The 19900-nt window shown below is 35.1% G+C and overlaps 2 protein-coding genes across 2 annotated transcripts; both read left to right on the plus strand.

Moving 5' to 3' along the window:
• The first annotated feature begins 10589 nt into the window (after nucleotides 1-10589).
• On the plus strand, nucleotides 10590-12795 carry LOC133183182 (universal stress protein YxiE-like). Its single transcript, XM_061318131.1, has 4 exons — nucleotides 10590-10707; nucleotides 11376-11456; nucleotides 11572-11684; nucleotides 11865-12795. The coding sequence occupies exons 1-4, from the start codon at nucleotides 10650-10652 to the stop codon at nucleotides 12078-12080; spliced, it is 468 nt and encodes a 155-aa protein (XP_061174115.1). The 5' UTR covers nucleotides 10590-10649; the 3' UTR covers nucleotides 12081-12795.
• A 1970-nt stretch (nucleotides 12796-14765) lies between these two features.
• Nucleotides 14766-19589, plus strand: LOC133183183 (stress response protein NhaX-like). Its single transcript, XM_061318132.1, has 4 exons — nucleotides 14766-14857; nucleotides 16550-16630; nucleotides 17943-18055; nucleotides 19388-19589. Exons 1-4 carry the CDS (start codon nucleotides 14800-14802, stop codon nucleotides 19583-19585), a joined length of 450 nt encoding a protein of 149 aa, XP_061174116.1. The 5' UTR covers nucleotides 14766-14799; the 3' UTR covers nucleotides 19586-19589.
• Nucleotides 19590-19900: the final 311 nt, after the last annotated feature.

Here is a 19900-nt window from a genome sequence, read left to right on the forward strand (position 1 = left end):
TATGCTTCTTTTTCTTATATTCTATCAAATTAGAACATTGGTGACTCAAAGCCATAACACATAGTTTGTGATTGTAAGGAATGATTAATTGATTGTATGTTGTTTTACGTCCCATTCGAGAATTTTTCACTCATATAGAGACGACAACATAAACCGGTGAAGGGCTTCAAATTTAGACCTTTACTCAGCACTCAGGAAAATTGAGCAGTGAGGGATCTTTATCGTGCCAACGCCTGCCGCGTGACATGGGCCTCGGTTTTTAAGGTCTCATTCGACCTTAACTTTCAATTCAAAGTGTCAAGCGCTCTTATCACAAAAGAAACGATCTGATTTGATATTTCATTATGACAATAGCCAATGAGAAGTCATAGCCAATAGTAAAACAAAAAAACAAGAGGCCCAGGGGCCACATCGCTCACCTGAACACTATGGCTAGGAAAAAGCAGAAATCACTTCAATCTTGAAAGGTTGAAAAGTTTAAATATAAAAGTGGTTGGGGGGGGGTGTGTCATGAATTGAACAAATTTGAATCTACATTATCTGAGGATGCTTCCATTTAAATATAACCAATCATGGCTTTGCTGTTCTTGAGTAGAAGATTTTTAAAGATTTAACCTATGTATTCCTATGTAAAACTTTGAGATCACCCATTGTGGCCCCACCCGACCCCCAGGGGTCATGTTTGAACAAACTTGAATGTACACTATCTAAGAATGCTTCCATATAAATATGACCAATCATGGCTTTGCTATTCTTAACAAATAGTTTTTTTTTAAAGATTTTTACTATGTGTTCCAATGTAAAACTTTGATCGCCCATTGCGGCCCCATCCGACCCCCGGGGGTCATGATTCGAACAAATTTGTATGTACACTATCTGAGGATGCTACCATATAAATATGACCAATCATGCCTTTGCTGTTCTTGAGAAGAAGATTTTTACTATGTGTTCCTATGTAAAACTTTGATCGCCCATTGTGGCCCCACCCGACCCCCGGGGGTCATGAGTTGAATAAATTCTAATGTACACTATCTGAGGATGCTTCCATGTAAATATGACCAATCATGGCTTTGCTGTTCTTGAGAAGAAGATTTTTAAAGATTTTTCCTATATATTCCTATGTAAAACTTTGATCGCCCATTGCGGCCCCACCCTACCCCCGGGGGTCATGATTTGAACAAACTTGAATCTACACTACCTGAGGATGCTTCCACATAAGTTTCATGTTTTCAAGCACAGTGGTTCTTGAGAAGAAGATTTTTTAATGATGCCATTAATTTTTCACGAATTCCTAATTATCTCCCCTTGGAAGAAGGCGTGGCCCTTCATTTGAACAAAATTGAATCCCCTTTACCCAAGGATACTTTGTGGCAAGTTTGGTTGAAATTGGCCCAGTGGTTCTTGAGAAGAAGTCGAAAATGTGAAAAGTTTACAAACGGACAGACGGACAGACAGACGGACTACAGACAAAATGTGATCAGAAAAGCTCACTTGAGCTTTCGGCTCAGGTGAGCTAAAAAGTTCACCAACTCAATCCACCTGCGCACACAAACTAGCTTAACTTTTATTCTCAATGACTTAGTTAATTTATTTGGAATAGAAACATTTATTCAAAATGAGAAATTGTAATAAATATATTTCATATATATAAATCTGCCCACATACTTCCCCGCTTTGAATTTTATCGTCCCGATAAACTCGAATTATAATAAATAAATAGAGACAAAAATATAATATAAATTCTATGCACAAGTCTTATTTTTTTAAATTCACACAGTCTATAATTCTTCATGACAGTTTTTATTTGAGAATTAAACCCACATACTGTCCTGCTTTCCGCGCACACGTAAACTACGTCGTAAAGGTATTGGAAAACCAACGCCACTGTTTTTATTATTGTCACACGCATCACTATTTGAATATGAATTTGTAGGTACTTGTTTAATGTCCCGTCTATGAAGAGTTCTCTGATGTCCGTCACTGGAAACGACTGTATACACACTATCCTTAATTGTCCGGACACGATGTCTTGTTGAACTCCAAAGGTCCTGCAGCTTGTGTCTTCCGGTGAAACCTCTGTTACGTATAAAAACTTCATCTCCCATCCTAATCGGAGGATCTGCGATTTTGTTGTCGAAGCTGTCCTTCCTCTTCGATGCGTTTCGTTCTAAATTACTTCTTGCATGTTGAAATATTTAACTAACACTCTTTTTGTGTACTTTTATGAATTCATCATAACTTTCAACACTAGTAGAATCAGAGACAGTTAGTGCCACAATAAAATCCACCGGAAGTTTAGGTTTACGTCCAAAAAATAAATAGAAGGGACTGTAACCAGTGTTGGAATTTGGAGACACATTATATGCAAAAGTAACATCAGATAAATGGTCTGGCCAGAGTTTCTTTTTCTGTGGAGGCAAGGTTTTAAGTAAATCATGTAATGTGCGATTGAAACGTTCTGTCTGTCCGTTGCCTTCCGGGTGATAGGGTGTGGTTCTTGACTTCTGTATGTCGTATATTTTACAAAGTTGTTTTATAATATCCGATTCAAAGTTTCTCCCCTGATCGCTGTGAATTCTATCCGGTATACCATAACGATGAGACCACTGTTGTATTAGACACAAAGCAACGGTAGAGGCTTTCTGATCACGAGTTGCTATTGCTTGTGTAAATTTGGTAAAAACGTCCGTTATTACCAACACATTTTCTTTGCCTTTCGATGGTTCCAACACTGTGAAATCGATGGCTAGAATCTGCAGGGGTCGATTGGCTAGTAAATGATTCATCGCTGGTTTAATCTGTAAGTTTTCGGATTTGGTTACACAACAACGTTCACAATTCTTGCAATATCCCTTAATATCGTTAAACATCCCAGGCCAGTAACATCGGTCTTTGATAACACTGAACGTTCTTTCAATTCCCTGATGGCCAAGGTTGTTGTGACACTGTTTAAGAATTTCCAGTTTCAATGAAGATGGTAAAATGTATTGCTTGGTTTCTCCTTTAACCGGATCACACACAGTTCCGTAAAGTATTCCGTTTTCCAGAGTTAAACGATTCCATTGTCTAAGAAGAATATGGACATCTTTTTCACAATTCTTGTGAATTCTTCACGCCTTGTTTCATGAATGTTAAAATTTGGCTAAGGCCAAATAAAAAAATATGTGTGGTTCCGGTTACCCGACCTTCCCTATTTTATACCCCCGACCCTAAACTTTTTTTTGGCAATTTTCATATTTTTTCCGGAATTTTCCCCGATTTCCATCAATGGCTCCAGTTTAAGTTTTAGTTTCAGCAATGACGGCCTCCTTGCAAAACGTAGTGCAAGTGTTTAATAGTGTTAAATCCAAAGCAAGCTGGCATGTAGGTGTCCCCTACCAATATTGACTAGTATATTATCACACCACATCTAAATGCCATTTGCAAAGCAGTGATAGGTATTATTTAGAAAAAATTAAGAAAATCATTTTGTTAAAAAAAAAAAAAAAAAAAAAAAAAAAAAAATCCCTACCTACCTACCCTAATTTTTTTGGAAGTGTAACCGGAACCACACATATTTTTTTGTTTGGCCTAATGACTTTGTCCTGGGACTGTAATTGCTTCAGATCTTTATGGTTGAACTGGTAAAAAGAACATTTCACTTCATCACATATCACTTCAGGTGAATCTTTACACAGACTTTGTTGTACACACTTAACATCCTTTGGAATTTCAGATGACCACAAATTTCCAAGATTGGCTGATGAGGTAGGTATTTCTTTATCAATTTCTAATTTACGTGAAAGAGCATCTGCGTTCGAATTGTGTTTTCCACTGTGATATTTTATTTCAAAGTTGAACAATGCCAACTGAGGCACCCAGCGTTGTTCGTATGCACTTAATTTAGAAGACTGTAAATACACAAGCGGGTTATTGTCGGTAAACACAGTGAAAGTGGAATTCACTAAATAATCCCTAAATTTGTCAGTAATGCTCCAATACAAAGCTAAAAGTTCCAAACGTCGTGAACTATAGTTCTGCATATTTCGTTCATTGGGACGCAGAGATCTGCTGGCGTATGCGATAACACGTAAATGACCATCTTGATGTTGAGAAAGTACAGCTCCCAAACCGCTGAGACTTGCATCTACTTCCAGTACGAATAGCTTTGTGTAATCCGCATATCCTAGAATCGGCGCAGAGGTAAGTAATTCCTTCAGTAACATGAACGATTTTTCACATTTACTATCCCAACTGTCACAGAATAACTTCTTAGATGCATTAGGGTATTTCCTGATTAGGTTGTACAAGGGTGCTGCAAATGACTTAATAAAACGTTTGTAATATGACGCTAGTCCAAGAAACGAACGTAACTGTTTTGGTGTTGATGGTGTTGCCCAGTCACTCACGGCTTTCACTTTATCTGGATCTGTATTAATTCCATGCTTTGAAACAATGTGGCCAAGGTATTTCACTTCCTGTTTGAAAAAAATCACATTTAGAAGGTTTTAACTTAAGTCCGTGCTGACGAAGCCTTTGAAACACCACTTCTAATCTTTGAATTTGTTCCTCTATTGACCGCGAGAACACAATGATGTCATCTAAGAATACAAGGAGTACCTGGAAAACTTCGTCCCGGAAACAATGTTGCATAAGTCTCTGAAAGGTTGCGGGAGCGTTACATAGACCGAACGGCATGGTGTTAAATTCGTAGAGTCCAAACGGTGTGGTAAAAGCGGTCTTATGCTTGTCCTTCTCTTCCACTGCCACTTGGTTATATCCCGAAGTTAAGTCCATAGTAGAGAAATAACGAGATCCACACAGTGTGTCAAATGATTCTTCAACGCGGGGAAGAGGATACGCATCTTTGATCGTTTTGGAATTTAATTTCCTATAGTCTACACATAGTCGTAAGTCGCCATTCTTTTTGCGAACAATCACAATTGGTGATACATATGCACTGGTACTTTCTCTGATGATATTTTTATGTAATAGTTCTCTAATATGTTGTTTCACTTCTTGGAATTGAGTCGGGGGAATTCTTCTGTATGGTAAGTTAACGGGCACTTCATCAGTCAGTAGAATGTTGTGTTTCACTGTATCTGTAAATCCCGTATCTAAATCCGATTGCGAAAATACATCTTGATATTTGTAGAATAATTTTTCTATGTTGCGTTTCTCTTGGTCTGTCGTATCTATGTTGTTCAAATTAACAGGAATACGGAAATTTGGGTCACAGAAATGTTCGGTAACAGATTCAGTTGTATTACACTGCACATATATTTCCTGCACTGTACCACAATTAGAAAATTGTACGGGGTCACTGTTCTCGTTGATAACTTCTTCTCCTCTAGATAATACAGCTATGCGTGTTCGAGGTGAAATCCAGACGTCGGAATCACTGATGTTAGCTAACCGCAAGTAGAAATGACCCTTGATCACTTGAACGAATGTCCGAACTACAACAATGCTGTCTTGCAGGTGTTCGCTATAGGACAATGGTTCTGCTACGGCTGAGTAACTTCCAGGTATCGGTGGCCCAGTCGCGTTGATTACAATCACAGAGTTGGCAGGAATTCTAACGGGATGTCGTGCGGACAGTTTTGCAAATCCATATATGCTTTTATTTTCCTGATCACAAACTCGGAATGCTGACTTCAATTTTGAATTGTTGGATATTTCAGATACTTTTTCATGATAATAATTTCCGTGTTTTTTGAATAAAAATGTCTCTACACTGTCCAATAATATTCATTCTTAGAATTCCCGGGATATTATGTTTACGTTTTCTGGTCATTGTGTCTTCTGGATCTTTAATTATCAATATACCGCGATCTTTAATAACATTTCCCATGCATTCAATGTCAGCTTCTATGTATCCAATATAAGGAATAGAAATTCCATCTGCTGCTTTCAAATTTAATTTCACATCATTCTTAATGTTTTTGCTCATCGCTTCAATGTTAGGCCATTCCAAGTTTTTTCTCTGTTTAGCGTCCACCCATCTTTCAAAAACCTACCTACCTATTCGCAAAAAAAACTCAAACCAAAAAATAAAACACAGACTTTATAGTCATGAAAAATGACGTCACTCAAAGGATTTGATTTCATTAATCTATTTTTATAGTAGAAAAGAACCCATTCTTCAGCAAAATCAAGGTATTCAATGCTTACTATATTCCTAATATGACATATTGTTGACAAATATTTGGAGAAATTGACAGAATTCAGTGATTTTGACCAGAATATTCAATTTGAGGACTCATGATTTTGTTTGTTTTTTGTGAGATGGGGTGTCAAAAACCAAGGCGCACGCGGACGCTAAACATAGAAAAAACTTGGAATGGCCTTATTTCTATAAAAACTTTCCGTAATTGTTGTCACCATGGATCCAGTGTCTAATAAACAGTTGATTTCTATTCCAAACAATTTTATATTGACTGTAGGGCTCGGACCAAGAATACGATTGACACAGTTAGAGTCCTCTTTATTTCCTACTGATGTCGGACTCTGCTCATCAGCAGGATCTATTTTCCCGACTGCTGATAACTTGAAGAAAAGTTGCGTGAACAGTCTCTTCTGAGATGATTCTCGCTGTTACAGTTGTAGCAACGGCGGCGTAATTGTGGATATGATGATCGGTATTGTTCTTTGGGTTTTGACACAGTCTGTTGTTCTAATACTTTTGTTAAATTGTCGATGTTTTGTTCTTGTCGTTTTATGAGTTCTAGGCACTTGTCAATTTCTTGATTAGTTTTCTCGGACGTCTTTGTAGATTCCGTTACTGAGTTTTCTGTTGAATGTTTCTCTTTTGAACCCTTTGTTCGGGTTTTTTCTTCTTCTTCTGAGTATAAAATTGCTTCGTCGCGGAAGTCTAGAAAATGCATTTTCGGTTGTTGTCGAATGAGTCGTTTCAATTCTCGGCGTAATGAAATATCAATCACATTTTGCGCAAATTGTTCACAAAGGGTCAGATCCGGATTCGGAATAACATCTGTGTTTTTCGTTGTTATTTTCTTTATGAGGTTCATCAATGCGTAACTGTATTCACGTAAAGATTACCCCTCCATCTGTTTTCGCTCAAAGAAATTTCTCTGTAGAACTGCTATTCCTTCTTTGTTTCCGAATGTATCACTCAAAATGCGCAAAATTTTGGTTGGATTGTTTCTCTCAACATATGATCTGTATTTTAATTTCTTATTTTGCTGATCCTTTTAAATTCGAATATATAAAGTTGATACTCTCCTCTCTATTCATACGGCGGCTATTGATAACATGTTCAACTTCCTCTATCCAGTCATCGACATGAATATCGTTCTTTTCTTCATTCCCGCTGAATTTTGGTACATTTCGGACTGGTGTTAAGTAGGTTGTTTTGGGTCTGGTATATTCTTCATTGTCCTCATCTATGGTCTGTCGAGTTCTTTTTGTAGAGTTTTGATTTGTTGTCTCAATTTCTTTGTCGGCATAGTCCGCTGTTTAAAGGTACGTCGATCAAAATAACGGTAGTACTGGAATTTCACAGGTGAGTTGTTTTTACCGATGACTGCTCACTGAATCCTGTAGACATTCTCGCTCACACAAGAATCACCTTTGACTGTAAATACCGGCGACGCCATTTGTGACCGAGTGATATAAAGATGGAAATGATGATGGTTTCTATATTTATTCACATATCAACAAGGTGATTCTTGTGCGAGGTGGTAAAGTCTACAGTCAGGAATCGCCGGATCTGCAGTAATTTGAATTTTAGATTTGGCTTGCTTTTATCACAAAAGAAACGATCTGATTTGATATTTCATTATGACAATAGCCAATGAGAAGTCATAGCCAATAGTAAAACAAACAAAAAAAATGTTCACCAACTCAATCCACCTGCGCACACACAAACTAGCTTAACTTTTATTCTCAATGACATAGTTAATTTATTTGGAATAGAAACATTTATTCAAAATGAGAAATTGTGATAAATATATTTCATATATATAAATCTGCCCACATTAATGTGACAAGACCTTTCTTTGGGTACCAATATATTTGATCTCTTGACCTTGAAGTTTGACCTACTTTTGCAAAACGTTACCAAACTCTGTACTTGGCCATAACTTTTGACCGGTTGGTGTTAGGGCTTTTTATTTCACATGTATATTCCATGTAATCATACCGTCACGGTAGCTCATTCGGTACAGCGCTGGCTCCGTGATCGGAAGGTCGTGGGTTCGAACCCCGGCCACAACTTACCTAAGTCGATAAAAAATAGGTAGCATCTGTTCCTTCGCCAAGTGTTCGGCACTTTGAAGTGAAATTTGCGGGTCCTTCGGATGAGACCTTAAAAACCAAGGCCCCGTGTCACGGCAGACGTGGGCACGATAAAGATCCCTCAAGGCTCAATGGCCCTGAGTGCTGAGTAAAGGTCTATATCTCTATATGAGTGAAAAATTCTCGAATGAAACGTTAAACAACATTCAATCAAAGTATCCTGCACTATATGCTTTAAATATCTCTCACATGGAAAACTGTTGAGTTCAACATTTTTGTCAATTTCATAACTATGGTTTCCTTGGATGTAACTCTTGGGCTACAACAATTACGAACATTAAAAAAATTGGCCACTGTTGCCACGTTCTCTAAAGCAAAAATTAGCCTTAAGCGGTATTTTAAGGTTAATTGGGGTACTGCTAGTGAGGATTGTGTTAATAAAAACTGTCATTTTCTCATGTTTGTGTTTTTGAAAGCAGTAAGAATGAGATGTATATGTAAAACACTGATGCCTCCATATAGCAGCTCTTTGCAAAGGTTAAAGTTTCTCAAATGCAAGTCAAACTCCAAGGTCAAAAAAGGTCATATTTAAGGAATACACCTGTGAAATATGAAAGAACTTGCTAAACCATTCAGAAATTATGGTCAAGGTTAAAGTTTTTCAAAAGTAGGTCAAACTCCTAGGTTACCATCATGAGGTCAATAATATTGGTACGAAAGAAAAGATCTTGTCACAAAAAATACCCATGTGAAATTAAAAGCTCCAACTCCAACCGTTCAAAAGTTATGGCCAAGATTATAGTTTTTCAAAAGTAGGTCAAACTCCAAGGCCAAGGTCAATATTGTTGGTACCCAAGGGAAGTTCTTTTCATAAGGATTACACAAGTGGAATATGAAAGCCATAGCATTAACTGTTCAAAAGTTATTGCGAGGTTAAAGTTTTTCAAAATTAGGTCAAACTCCAATGTCAAGGTCAAAAGATCAAATATTTTAGTAGCTAAGGGAAGGTCTTGTCACAAGGAATGTCCTAGTCCCAACCAATCAAAATTTATGGTCAGGGTTATAGTTTTTTTAAAAGTAGTCAAACTCCAATGTCAAGATCAAAAGGTAAAAAAAATGTACCTAAGGAAAGGTCTTGTGACAAGAGATATACATGTACATGTGAAGTATGAAAGCCCTAGCGCTACCCGTTCGAAAGTTATGGACAATGTTAAAGTTTGGTAAATTTTTGCAAAAGTGGGATAAACTCTAAGGTCAAAGTCAAAAGGTCAAATATACATGTATTGGTACCCAAAGAAAGATCTTGTCACAAGGAATCTGTGAAATCTGAGAGCCATAAATCCAACCAATCAAAAGTTATGGTCAAGGTTAAAGCAACATTTGCAAAAATAATGTATCTTTTTGCTCAAATAACCTAATTTACGTGTTTTTTCTAATGTGTGTGGTTTTGTTTCTTGACAAAGCTACATGTATTCACCAAATTCATAATTTAGTACATTTCGCATGAACAGTATGACTGAGCAACAGTAAACATACTGTAACACAAACGCTTTCATTTCAGTTTCTTTTTAGTAATTTTTAGTACTTGATTTAGTTAACATTCTGTCAGTGTTTGAATGGTCACAAAAATGGCTTGTTGGTACTCCAACAAAGAACAGAAGGTTACTTGTCTGACCTCAGATTCTACTACATTAGTCAGGGATTTTAGATTTTAAAATGCCACATTTCAGATCTAATTCGGAAGCTTGAAATGCATCCCAAAGCAATATTGATATCAGCAGAAAAGGCAAAACAATTTTAAAAAAAAACCAGTAGAGTTTTCGCTGTTGAAGATTTTCTGAATGGAAAAGCTTTGAAAAAGTTATAGCATTGACATTGTTTAGAATTTGTCCCATCACTATTCACAATATAACCCTCTGAAATGAATATTGTTATTTTACATGTTTCGACCAAGACTTATCTTTAAAATATCAAATAAATATCTGGGACAGAAGTATTTATTTTAAAAAATACAGGAATGCAATTGCAAAGTACAAGTCAAATAAATGTCAAGTTTTGGATTTAAAAATTGCGTTCAAAACTTAACAAGAACTAATCAGCTCATTGAATGTGAAAGATATTCATACTATTTATTATTTAATTAAATGTAATCAGCAAAAATCGACTGTCTGTTATTATTGGATGGTCTCCGACTTAAACCAAGTAAACCATCCTCCATTAACAACTTTACGAGATAATATACATATACGTTATCTATATCCTACATAAGGTGTTATCTAGAATGAGTCTTGACTTTATACTGATTAAAAAAGTCATTGTGACGACTATTTATAAACAACATCATGTGATTACAGAGAACTGTTACATGCATGTGATACTCGTGAGAGATTGTTTACAATTGTAAGACAACAATGAAGAAGATTTTGATTGCTGTAGACGGCAGCAAGGAATCTATGTTTGCTTTAAATGGTGAGTATGAAATTATCAAGTCAGACTCAAAGATGGAATATGGTGCTCGTTACTTGGACTTGTTTGGAAGGTATGCTTAGGAATCCAGGATTCAAAATATTGGTCAAAATGCATACTTTAATGTAGCTTCAGATCTGTAGCTCGCTGGTCTGAAAACATTAGGATGGACGACCAGACTGTACACCCGCTGTTTTTCGATTTATTTCACCGTTATTTAAGCTGTCATCTCAAAAATAATACTAAACGTGTTTCTAATCATATTCTTTTTCTACTTTCACAACGAAACTGTATGTACAAGTCATGCACTAAGCTCGTTAAACGAATTGGCTTGCATGCCACCCAAAATAGCAGTATAAATAGGCGAAATTTTCGATGGTTTCAATTTCAGGCCTAGAAGGGCTAGTAACAACGGTATGGGGGAATGTTTTGTTGTGAAAGTAACAAGAGAATATGATTTGAACACAAGGTTAGTTATATTTTGAGATAGCAGTTTTAAAAATATTCAGAGAAATAAATCTAGAAACAGCGCATTTTTTTAGCACAATAAATATACGTTTTTGTTTAGTGGCATTGTAGCTCTATGCCCCCCCCCCATTTTTTTCAAGACCAGGGAGCTACGGATCTGTAATTAACTAAAGATTTCTACTTTTGATTTTATTATATCCTAGAATACATGAAGAAAGTCCATAACGATGACAAGTATGCGGTGGTTATACATTGTGCACATTACAGCATTTCAAATCCCGAAGGTAAATTTGGAGATAGTCACTTAATAAACAAGTAAGAAAGACTGAATTTGATATATTATATTAATACGTAAAGAAACAATTATAAAGAAATCTAAATGAGTTTTAAATCCTTTAGAATTGGCCATCACCAGAGATGATGCCCAGACCATAAAGGATATTCTACAAAAGGACGAACAAAGAATTTCAAATGTGATTGAGCACATAGAGACGCTTCTGAAACAAAATAAGGTATAAATATATAACCTTTAAAGAATATTGCTTAGAAATTTGTTTTCTCTAAAAAGATATTCAGAAATTTATTATCTCATTAATCATTACCACTTTGATAGTGGTAATGAAGTATGAATGATCCAAGATACACGCATTGAGCTAGAATGTAATATTATATAATTTATGCACTTTTTATAGATCCCCGGCGAAGTGGTAAGACTTGAAGGAAAGCCCGAAAGTGCAATTATTTCTAAAGCAGAGGAGTTAAATGCATCACTGATTGTAATGGGATCACGTGGTTTAGGGACAATACGACGAACAATTCTGGGTAGTGTCAGTGAATTCGTGCTTCATCATTCTCATATCCCGGTCATGATCTGCAAGTGCGAGTCTAAAAATCCTCTAACCTTTTGACTGAAAATTGGTGCAAAACGGATTGTAGATATTCTCTAGATACGCAGACAACGACTGTTTTGTTTGACCCATTTTACTAAATCATTGTCCATAACCAAGAACTGTTTTTTTTCTAATATTTTTACGTAGAATATTGGGTCATAGTGTCATTTCTTTAATGAAATTTTTGAAGGTTAATTTAAAAAAGGAAAAGAAATAACTTTATTTTACACAAGTTTCTGTGGCAGTTCTCAATTAGACTTTTAAAAAATCTGCATGTCATGATGTGCACAATATATTTTCAAATTTCATAAAAATATTATTCTCGTTTAAAGTCATCATTTCGCAAGTTCTATGGTCGATACAATGACCCCGTCAGCAAGTACAATCTATCATTAAGTCGAATGCTGAGTGACGTTTTTCATACTAATTGTTAGGACATTATTTAAACATTGAATTGTCTACGGATTTTTTCGTTACAATGTGCACACGACAGGTGTGACCGATTGACAGGGGACGCTTACTCCTCCATGTCACCTGATCCCACCTCTGATGTTTAAAGAGGTCCGTCTTTGCTCTGCTCCCGATTTGTATTGTTTTAATGGACTTTTGAGCTTTATTACTGCTCGTTAATCTCCATATTTTATCATTGTTTGATGGATTTTTGAGCTTGAATACTGTCTGTTATCTCCATACATTTCAATAATTATTTATTGGATCAAAATCATGAAAATGGTACATGGAAATAAATTTCAAGTTATTTAGATAAAGTCGTGTTATTTGAAGGTACATCATTCAAAACTATGGAGAATGCACTTGACTATAAATTCTTGGTTTTAAAAAGTAATAATCTTTTCAAATACAACTGTCTTAGAATATGTTACTAACTTCAGTATATAACAAGAGGCCCAAGGGCCATAACGGTACCTGAATATAATACAACAATTCAGAGGATCCATAGAGTATAAAATAAACTGATAGATGAAGCTTTGATGCCCAAAAACAAGAGAGGTGATCAGGAACAACAAAAAGTGCTGTACTACTCATTGTTCCAATGTGGCCCGGGCAGTCTTGATACCCTCTGATGATAGAACTTCTGATCGATGTACCAGTCAAATTACCACTGTGGCCAAATCTACTTTCTCAGAATCACAGTCAGATATTGATTAAAAAAAAAAACCCTAGAAACTCTCCATCTTGTAGCATGGAAACTGTAGAATAGTCTATCCTTCCGTTTCCACTAAATCTGAGGTGATAAAAGAATTAGAAAGACTACATGAACAGTATGTTATGGTTCTTGCAGAACGCTGGGCTTTTAACAATGTCGTCTTTGTTTATAAGGCTCATCATTGTAACTGTATTTTAGAAAAAGTTAGTTTTAATTCTACCTATGAAATCCAACTTATATTCACAGTTCGCTTTCTAAGGATTGAATTCTTCAAAATAACATATCAATGTTTAATCGTTTAACATTCCAGTTAACCAAGGTGAGCTCAATCTATACTACCTATACTAGATTCCTAAACTAAAACTCCTTATAAACAAAGGTGGATTGTCGGGTCAAGCAAATGCTCTACCAAGCCTCTATCTTTACTCCTTAGAACTAAAAACATTAGACGCTGTAAAGGAGAAACTTCAGAGGTACTGTGCTACAGAATATTCTAGAAGTGGTGTAAATCAGATGTGGATTATCAAAAACTCAAAGGAACTTTAAAGAACTTTTTAAAGAACTTTTTAAACAAATTAAAATCACGATTTATTCTAAAAATTCAATAATGTCAAAACGTACGACTTTTCTACACTCTATACAACCATGATTCCCCACGATGATTAAAAAAACTAAGTTTTTTTGACATCATAGACAACTGCTTCTTCAATAAAAATGGAACTCGGAAATTTTCGTATTTTGTAATTGGTCATCAACAAAATTACTTCGTTAAAAATCAATTTGATTCTAAACAAAAGTACTCTAAATTGAAATTAAAAGAATGGTGGAGTTCCTCATTGACAACATTTAGACAGTCTTCGGAGACCAGGTCTTCCAACAAACTGTTGGAATTTTAAATGTGCACTAATTTGTGCTTCTTTGTTATCTGAGTTGATTTTCATTCCCATGAAGCAGAATTTTATAAAAAAAAAAAAAAAAAAAAAAATTCTATATGAGAAGAAGAAAACACTTGCTGTGGCCTTCAACTCAACAATCAGATATATCGATGAGGTTTTATCAATTAACAGAAGTTACTTCCATTCATATGTCGACTCTATACATCCCAGTTTACTGGTATGTAAAAATCTCATGGCGATAATTGTTGCATGGTTTTTATATTGTCATTCTATAGAATATTTGTCCCCGGGTGGCAAAAAGTCCTGAAATGTTGAAGTAACGTTTGATAGACATACCACTTTTGCAGTGAAGGGCCATCTAAAACACCATTTGGTGACGACTATTCTTGTAATTATGTCGTGGTATTTGTGAAAAGGCCCTTGATTGCAATCACAGAATGTGAAAATGTTGCCATCAAATCAAATGTTATCAGATGCTATTTAAAATTTGGATTGATTACCAAAGATGAACGATCTTGAGATAAAACAATGATGCTGTGTCATTATAGTTTACATATCATGTAAGGGGTATACTCGACGTGTCATTGATATTTACACAATAGATAACAATAGCAAATCGGTATATTACATAGTGTTAATTCACTCGCATAATGAAAACATCTCTATTGAAATAACAATGAAGAAAGTTTTGATAGCTATGGATGGTAGCAAAGAGTCTGTGTATGCTTTCAATCGTGAGTACAAAACTTTTAAAATTAGGCAAGCTATTGTTAAATAAGTTTATGAAACTAGGTTATCAACAGTCTGATTTATGTTAAGTCAACAGTTTGCTAATTGTATGGTTTTTACATTGACCTTGTTATAAATACAATCTATCGTTAAGTAAAAAGTTGACTGACATTTTTCATATAAATTGCTAGGCCATTATTTTCTCACCGAATTGTTTGGGGATTTTTCCGTTTGCCCGATTATAACAATAAGTTGGCCAGTCGACAGAGTAGTATGTAAAGGACATCTCTGTCAAGAATTGCATTTTTTTCCTTTCACTTAGTTAACATTTGTTAGAATATCGATTTCACTTTGAGGGGGCACAACCATACATTTTCAGTCAAGTATCAAAATTCCTTGACAAGCAAAAAAAAAAAAAGAAGAAGAAGAAAAGTCACCAGAGGTTATTATTGAGGGGTAACAAGCATATAGTAGCTATGTTTCTATATTATTCTATATATCGGCAAAATTCCTACGGTAATGATAATGTTTATTAATAAAATTAATGTCAATAATGGGGGGGGGGTCATTCAAACGTCATTTATTTGTGAGAAAAGGAAACTCAGGTGAGTTTTATCACATTTTGATCTTTCAAGCAAATATCTAGACAATGTAGTTTTACTTCTCATTTAATGTTTCCTTTTTATGCCCCCGTATTGAAGATTCGGGGGTATATAGTTTTTGCCCTGTCCGTCCGTCTGTCTAGCTGTCTGTCTGTCCGTCTGTTTGTCCGCAGAAACTTTAACCTTGTCCATAATTTTTGATTGGTTGGAGGCTATGGCTTTCATATTTCACATGTGTATTCCTTGTGACAAGACCTTTCTTTGGGTACCACCATATTTGACCTTTTGACCTTGGAGTTTGACCCAGTTTTACAAAATTTTACCAAACTTTAACCTTGGCCATAACTTTTGAACAATAGGTGCTAGGGCTTTCATATTTCACATGTGTAATCCTTGTGACAATACCTTCTTTAGGATACCAACAACTTTGACCTTTTGACCTTGACCTAGGAGTTTAACCTACTTTTGGAAAACTATAACCTTGGTCATAACTTTTGAACGATTGGTGCTAGGGCTTTCATACTTCACATATGTAATCCTTGTGACAAGACCTTTCTTTGGATGCAACAACTTTGACCCTTTGACCTTAACCTTGGAGTTTTACCTACTTTTGGAAAACTTTAACCTTGGTCATAACTTTTGAACGATTGGTGCTTCGGCTTTCATATTTCACCTGTATTTCTTGGGAGAAGGCCTTTCCTTGGGCACCATTAATTTTGACCATTTGACCTTGATGTTTGACATACTTTTGAAAAAACTTTAACCTTTTCCCTATCTATTCAATGATTGCTGCTAGGTCTTTCATATTTGACAGGTTTATTTCTCGAGACTAGACCTTAATTTAGGTACCAACATATTTGATTTGCATTTGAGAAAGTTTAACCTTTGCTATAAATTGCCATACGGGGGCATCAGTGTTTCACAAACACATCTTTTTTCCAATTACAATTACATACATGTATATTCAATTCTAAAACGCTGATATGTTCATTTCTGAAATGCTGATATCTAAAGCAAGCTTTTTGTGCATATTTCAATCTTTTCATGGTATGTATACATATTTGTAAGAAATTTGTAAGAAATCAAAATTTTCAGAATACGTTGAAAAAATACACAACACAAACAACTACGTGATATGTGCTCACTGTGCCGAATACAAAGAGGCGGATCCTGGAGGTAAGTCTGGCGGATCTGATTTACAATAAATTAAATAATTGCCGAAGTACATTTTAATACAATTGCGTTATCGCCTCAGACAGGAAATAAATCACTCTGGATACTTTTTTTCAAGGGACTTTCTAAATGTCTTATTAATGGCCGAATCATTTGAGATAGATTAAAATATCAATATAATTCTTATTTAACATTTGCTTTATTTGTACAGTCGCTTGATATTCTTCCCATTCCTTACATTTCTATTTTTACTCCATACAAGAATGAGAAATTCATGAAAATTCGTCAACATTATATCAAGAACAAAAAATGAAATAAAACAAATGTGCAAAGGTTTTAATTTATAGGATCATTAGATAAACCCTGGTGAAATTATAAAGTTGCTTAACCATTGACCTGGAGCGGCATTGCTACGTCATTTTAAACGTCACATGAGCCTTGGATTTTCCTCATGTTGAAACGATGGGGAAGCGTTACCTCTTTTTGTCATCATCTATAAATCAGTCTCCCTCTCTTCTTTAATGATTCTTTTGAAAAATTAAATGTGTGTTGCTGCTACCCCAATGTAAAAAAAAAGTGTCATATACAGCCCTGACTAGCATCATGCAACTTACCAACTTTTGCACCGCAGGTTAACGTTGTGTAGTCAGTAATAAATGATGGTTGTCTGTTGCCATCGTTTTCACTTTTGTTGAATAATAAATTTATAAAAATAAAAATATTTTTTAAAAAAGTAAACATTGTTTTTATCTAAGCAGGTCACTTAGTCTGGATAGTAGTTCTTGGCGTTACACAATTTTTTTTTAGGTATGCTCGCTGCTCCGCCTTGACGTCAAAATTCATGTTGCCGTCGTAATTTTTTACACCATGATGAAAATTATTTATGTTCTTCGTATTTATGGTCTAAATTCTATCAAACTTGCATACAATGAAGTCAAAATAAAATTGTAACAATAATATACATAATTTGAAAAATGTTCGCACTTATTACTGGTCCACCGGAACTTTATGCAATTATGTTCATTCTCCGATTTCGTAACTGCGCCGGGTAAACCTACATCTATTCATTGATATACCATAGAAAAGAAAAAATAAAAAAAAATCCTGAAATATTTCTTGTTTTTATTTATTATTAGCGTTTGTTAAACGTATTAAGCCAATTTTCACCAAAAGACGTTCATTAGAAAGGAGAGTAAACAGAATGTCTCAATAATTTCCGAACAGGCCTCTTACATGTATGTAGATATCCTAGCTATATATAAAGGTCATTTTAAAATAAATATAAACACAAATGTTTTTATGTTTTTTCTTCAAGTTCTCTCCATTGCACAAGTCGGTTACGATGTTATTGAAGGATTGTTAGAGGAAGACGAAAAGCGTATACTGTCAATTTTGGACAATATAGAGAGCTTGCTCATATCCAACCAGGTAAGAACACGGGGTGGGGGGGGGGGAGGGGGGGCAAAAGCGTTTTGTACTATCACCAGTTCTTTACCTTCTTCATTCTACGGGGGACAATCACATGCCAAAATCATCTATCGCCTGTATATTTTCATCACAATATTTATATTAATGTTAATTTTATAAAATTCTTAGTTCTTCTATAACACTCTCCAGAACATTTCAATATCTAAATGTAATTTAAATTACATTTTAGGAGGGAAAAGGGGGGAGGGAGTCGGAAATGAAAAATTCCAAAGTAAAAATAATTACGTGTAAGAATTTCTTGTTTATTTTCAGAAAATAGCTCTTGATAAAAATTTGATAACTCACAATAAAAACAATATTAATAAAAGTTTCATACTGATTGAGTAAGGGGTACTCTACAAATATATTATTTCTGAATACAAATGAATTTAACTTTGTACTAGTACGTTAAGGAAAATCGCTGAGGTTAAGGCTACATGAGAGCAAAGTCTTCAGAAAATCACTGTTAAAACATAAACTGTTAATTTTCGGTCTTTCCAATGGCAGTAGGGCGGAGAGTACATGTATATAGTGTTCTAAAGGTCTCGCTAGTGAGCAAGCTTTTCTGGTAGTTCAGTAGGGTCTCCATTCATTTTTTTATTTCCACAATAAGTTAATTCAATACGTACAAAACATTTTCATTATATAATTTCATCGTTTTAAAAGATGAAATGTGAAAATAACGAGCAGAAATCATGCTCAAACGTTCATTGAAACTATACAAATTGTAAGCAGAGCAAACACGGACATCTGAAAACATCAGAGGTGGGATCAGGTGCCATGGAGGTGTAAGCATTCTTTGTCGACCGGTTACACCCGCCGTGTACCCTTTATCATGTCCGTACTCAATTCAGTATGAAAATACTAGCCTAACAATTTGAAGGAGAGACGTCGGTCAACATTAGTACACCTAACAATAGATTGTATTTGTAAAAATGATTATTGTATCAACCATAGAATTTGCTAAATGTTGACTTTAAACAAGATTGAAGATACCCTTGTAACATCAACTTATTTTTTTGTAGTCTGCCTCTTTTCAGAAATTGAAGAACATGGTATTATATTTCGAATCAACTTGTAGACATAAATCCCATATGCAGGTGATAGTGATAATGATCACTGCTATATTAATAGAGAAAGTCGACAACAGACGTTAATCATAAAGTTTGTCATCCATGTCTTTCTCTTGTAAAATATCCAGATATGAAGCAGATGTGTCCGACTTCGTGTGCACGACTTTCTTTTTTCAAAGTTGAGTACCTACTTGTAAGATAACTATATTTTTATTACCAGGTAGAAGGAGAGGTGGTCAGGCTGGAAGGTGATCCCAAAAACGCAATCATTTCAAAAGCGACAGAAGTAAACGCAATCATGATAGTGATTGGGTCACGTGGGCTTGGAAAAATCAGACGCACGCTTTTCGGAAGCGTCAGTAACTTTGTAATTCATCATTCTCCTGTGCCCGTGGCCACTTGTAAATACGAAATATGATTTATTTTTTATTTTAAATAATGTAATTTAAAAGAGGTATAGCGTATCGCAAACTACTAGTTTGAAGTTTTTTAATTAATTTTGTTCATTTTTTTTGTCTTGTTTTATTTCTTTTCTTCTTTTTTTAAATTGCTTGTTAATTTCTTGTTCTTTGCTTTGATTGTATTTTATTTGACAATAAAATTATTTAAAATGCTGAAATTATAGTATTTGAATATTCTTTTAATTTTCTTGTTTTGTATTGGCCCATTTAACTACATTGAAGTAAGATCTTACTCCCACTATGAAGATTACTTTGAATTTATTGGACGTCAT

Source organism: Saccostrea echinata, unplaced genomic scaffold, assembly GCF_033153115.1.
Source record: "Saccostrea echinata isolate AGI-Se365-2 ecotype Australia unplaced genomic scaffold, CSIRO_AGI_Sech_v1 ptg000009l, whole genome shotgun sequence".
Taxonomy (NCBI): domain Eukaryota; kingdom Metazoa; phylum Mollusca; class Bivalvia; order Ostreida; family Ostreidae; genus Saccostrea; species Saccostrea echinata.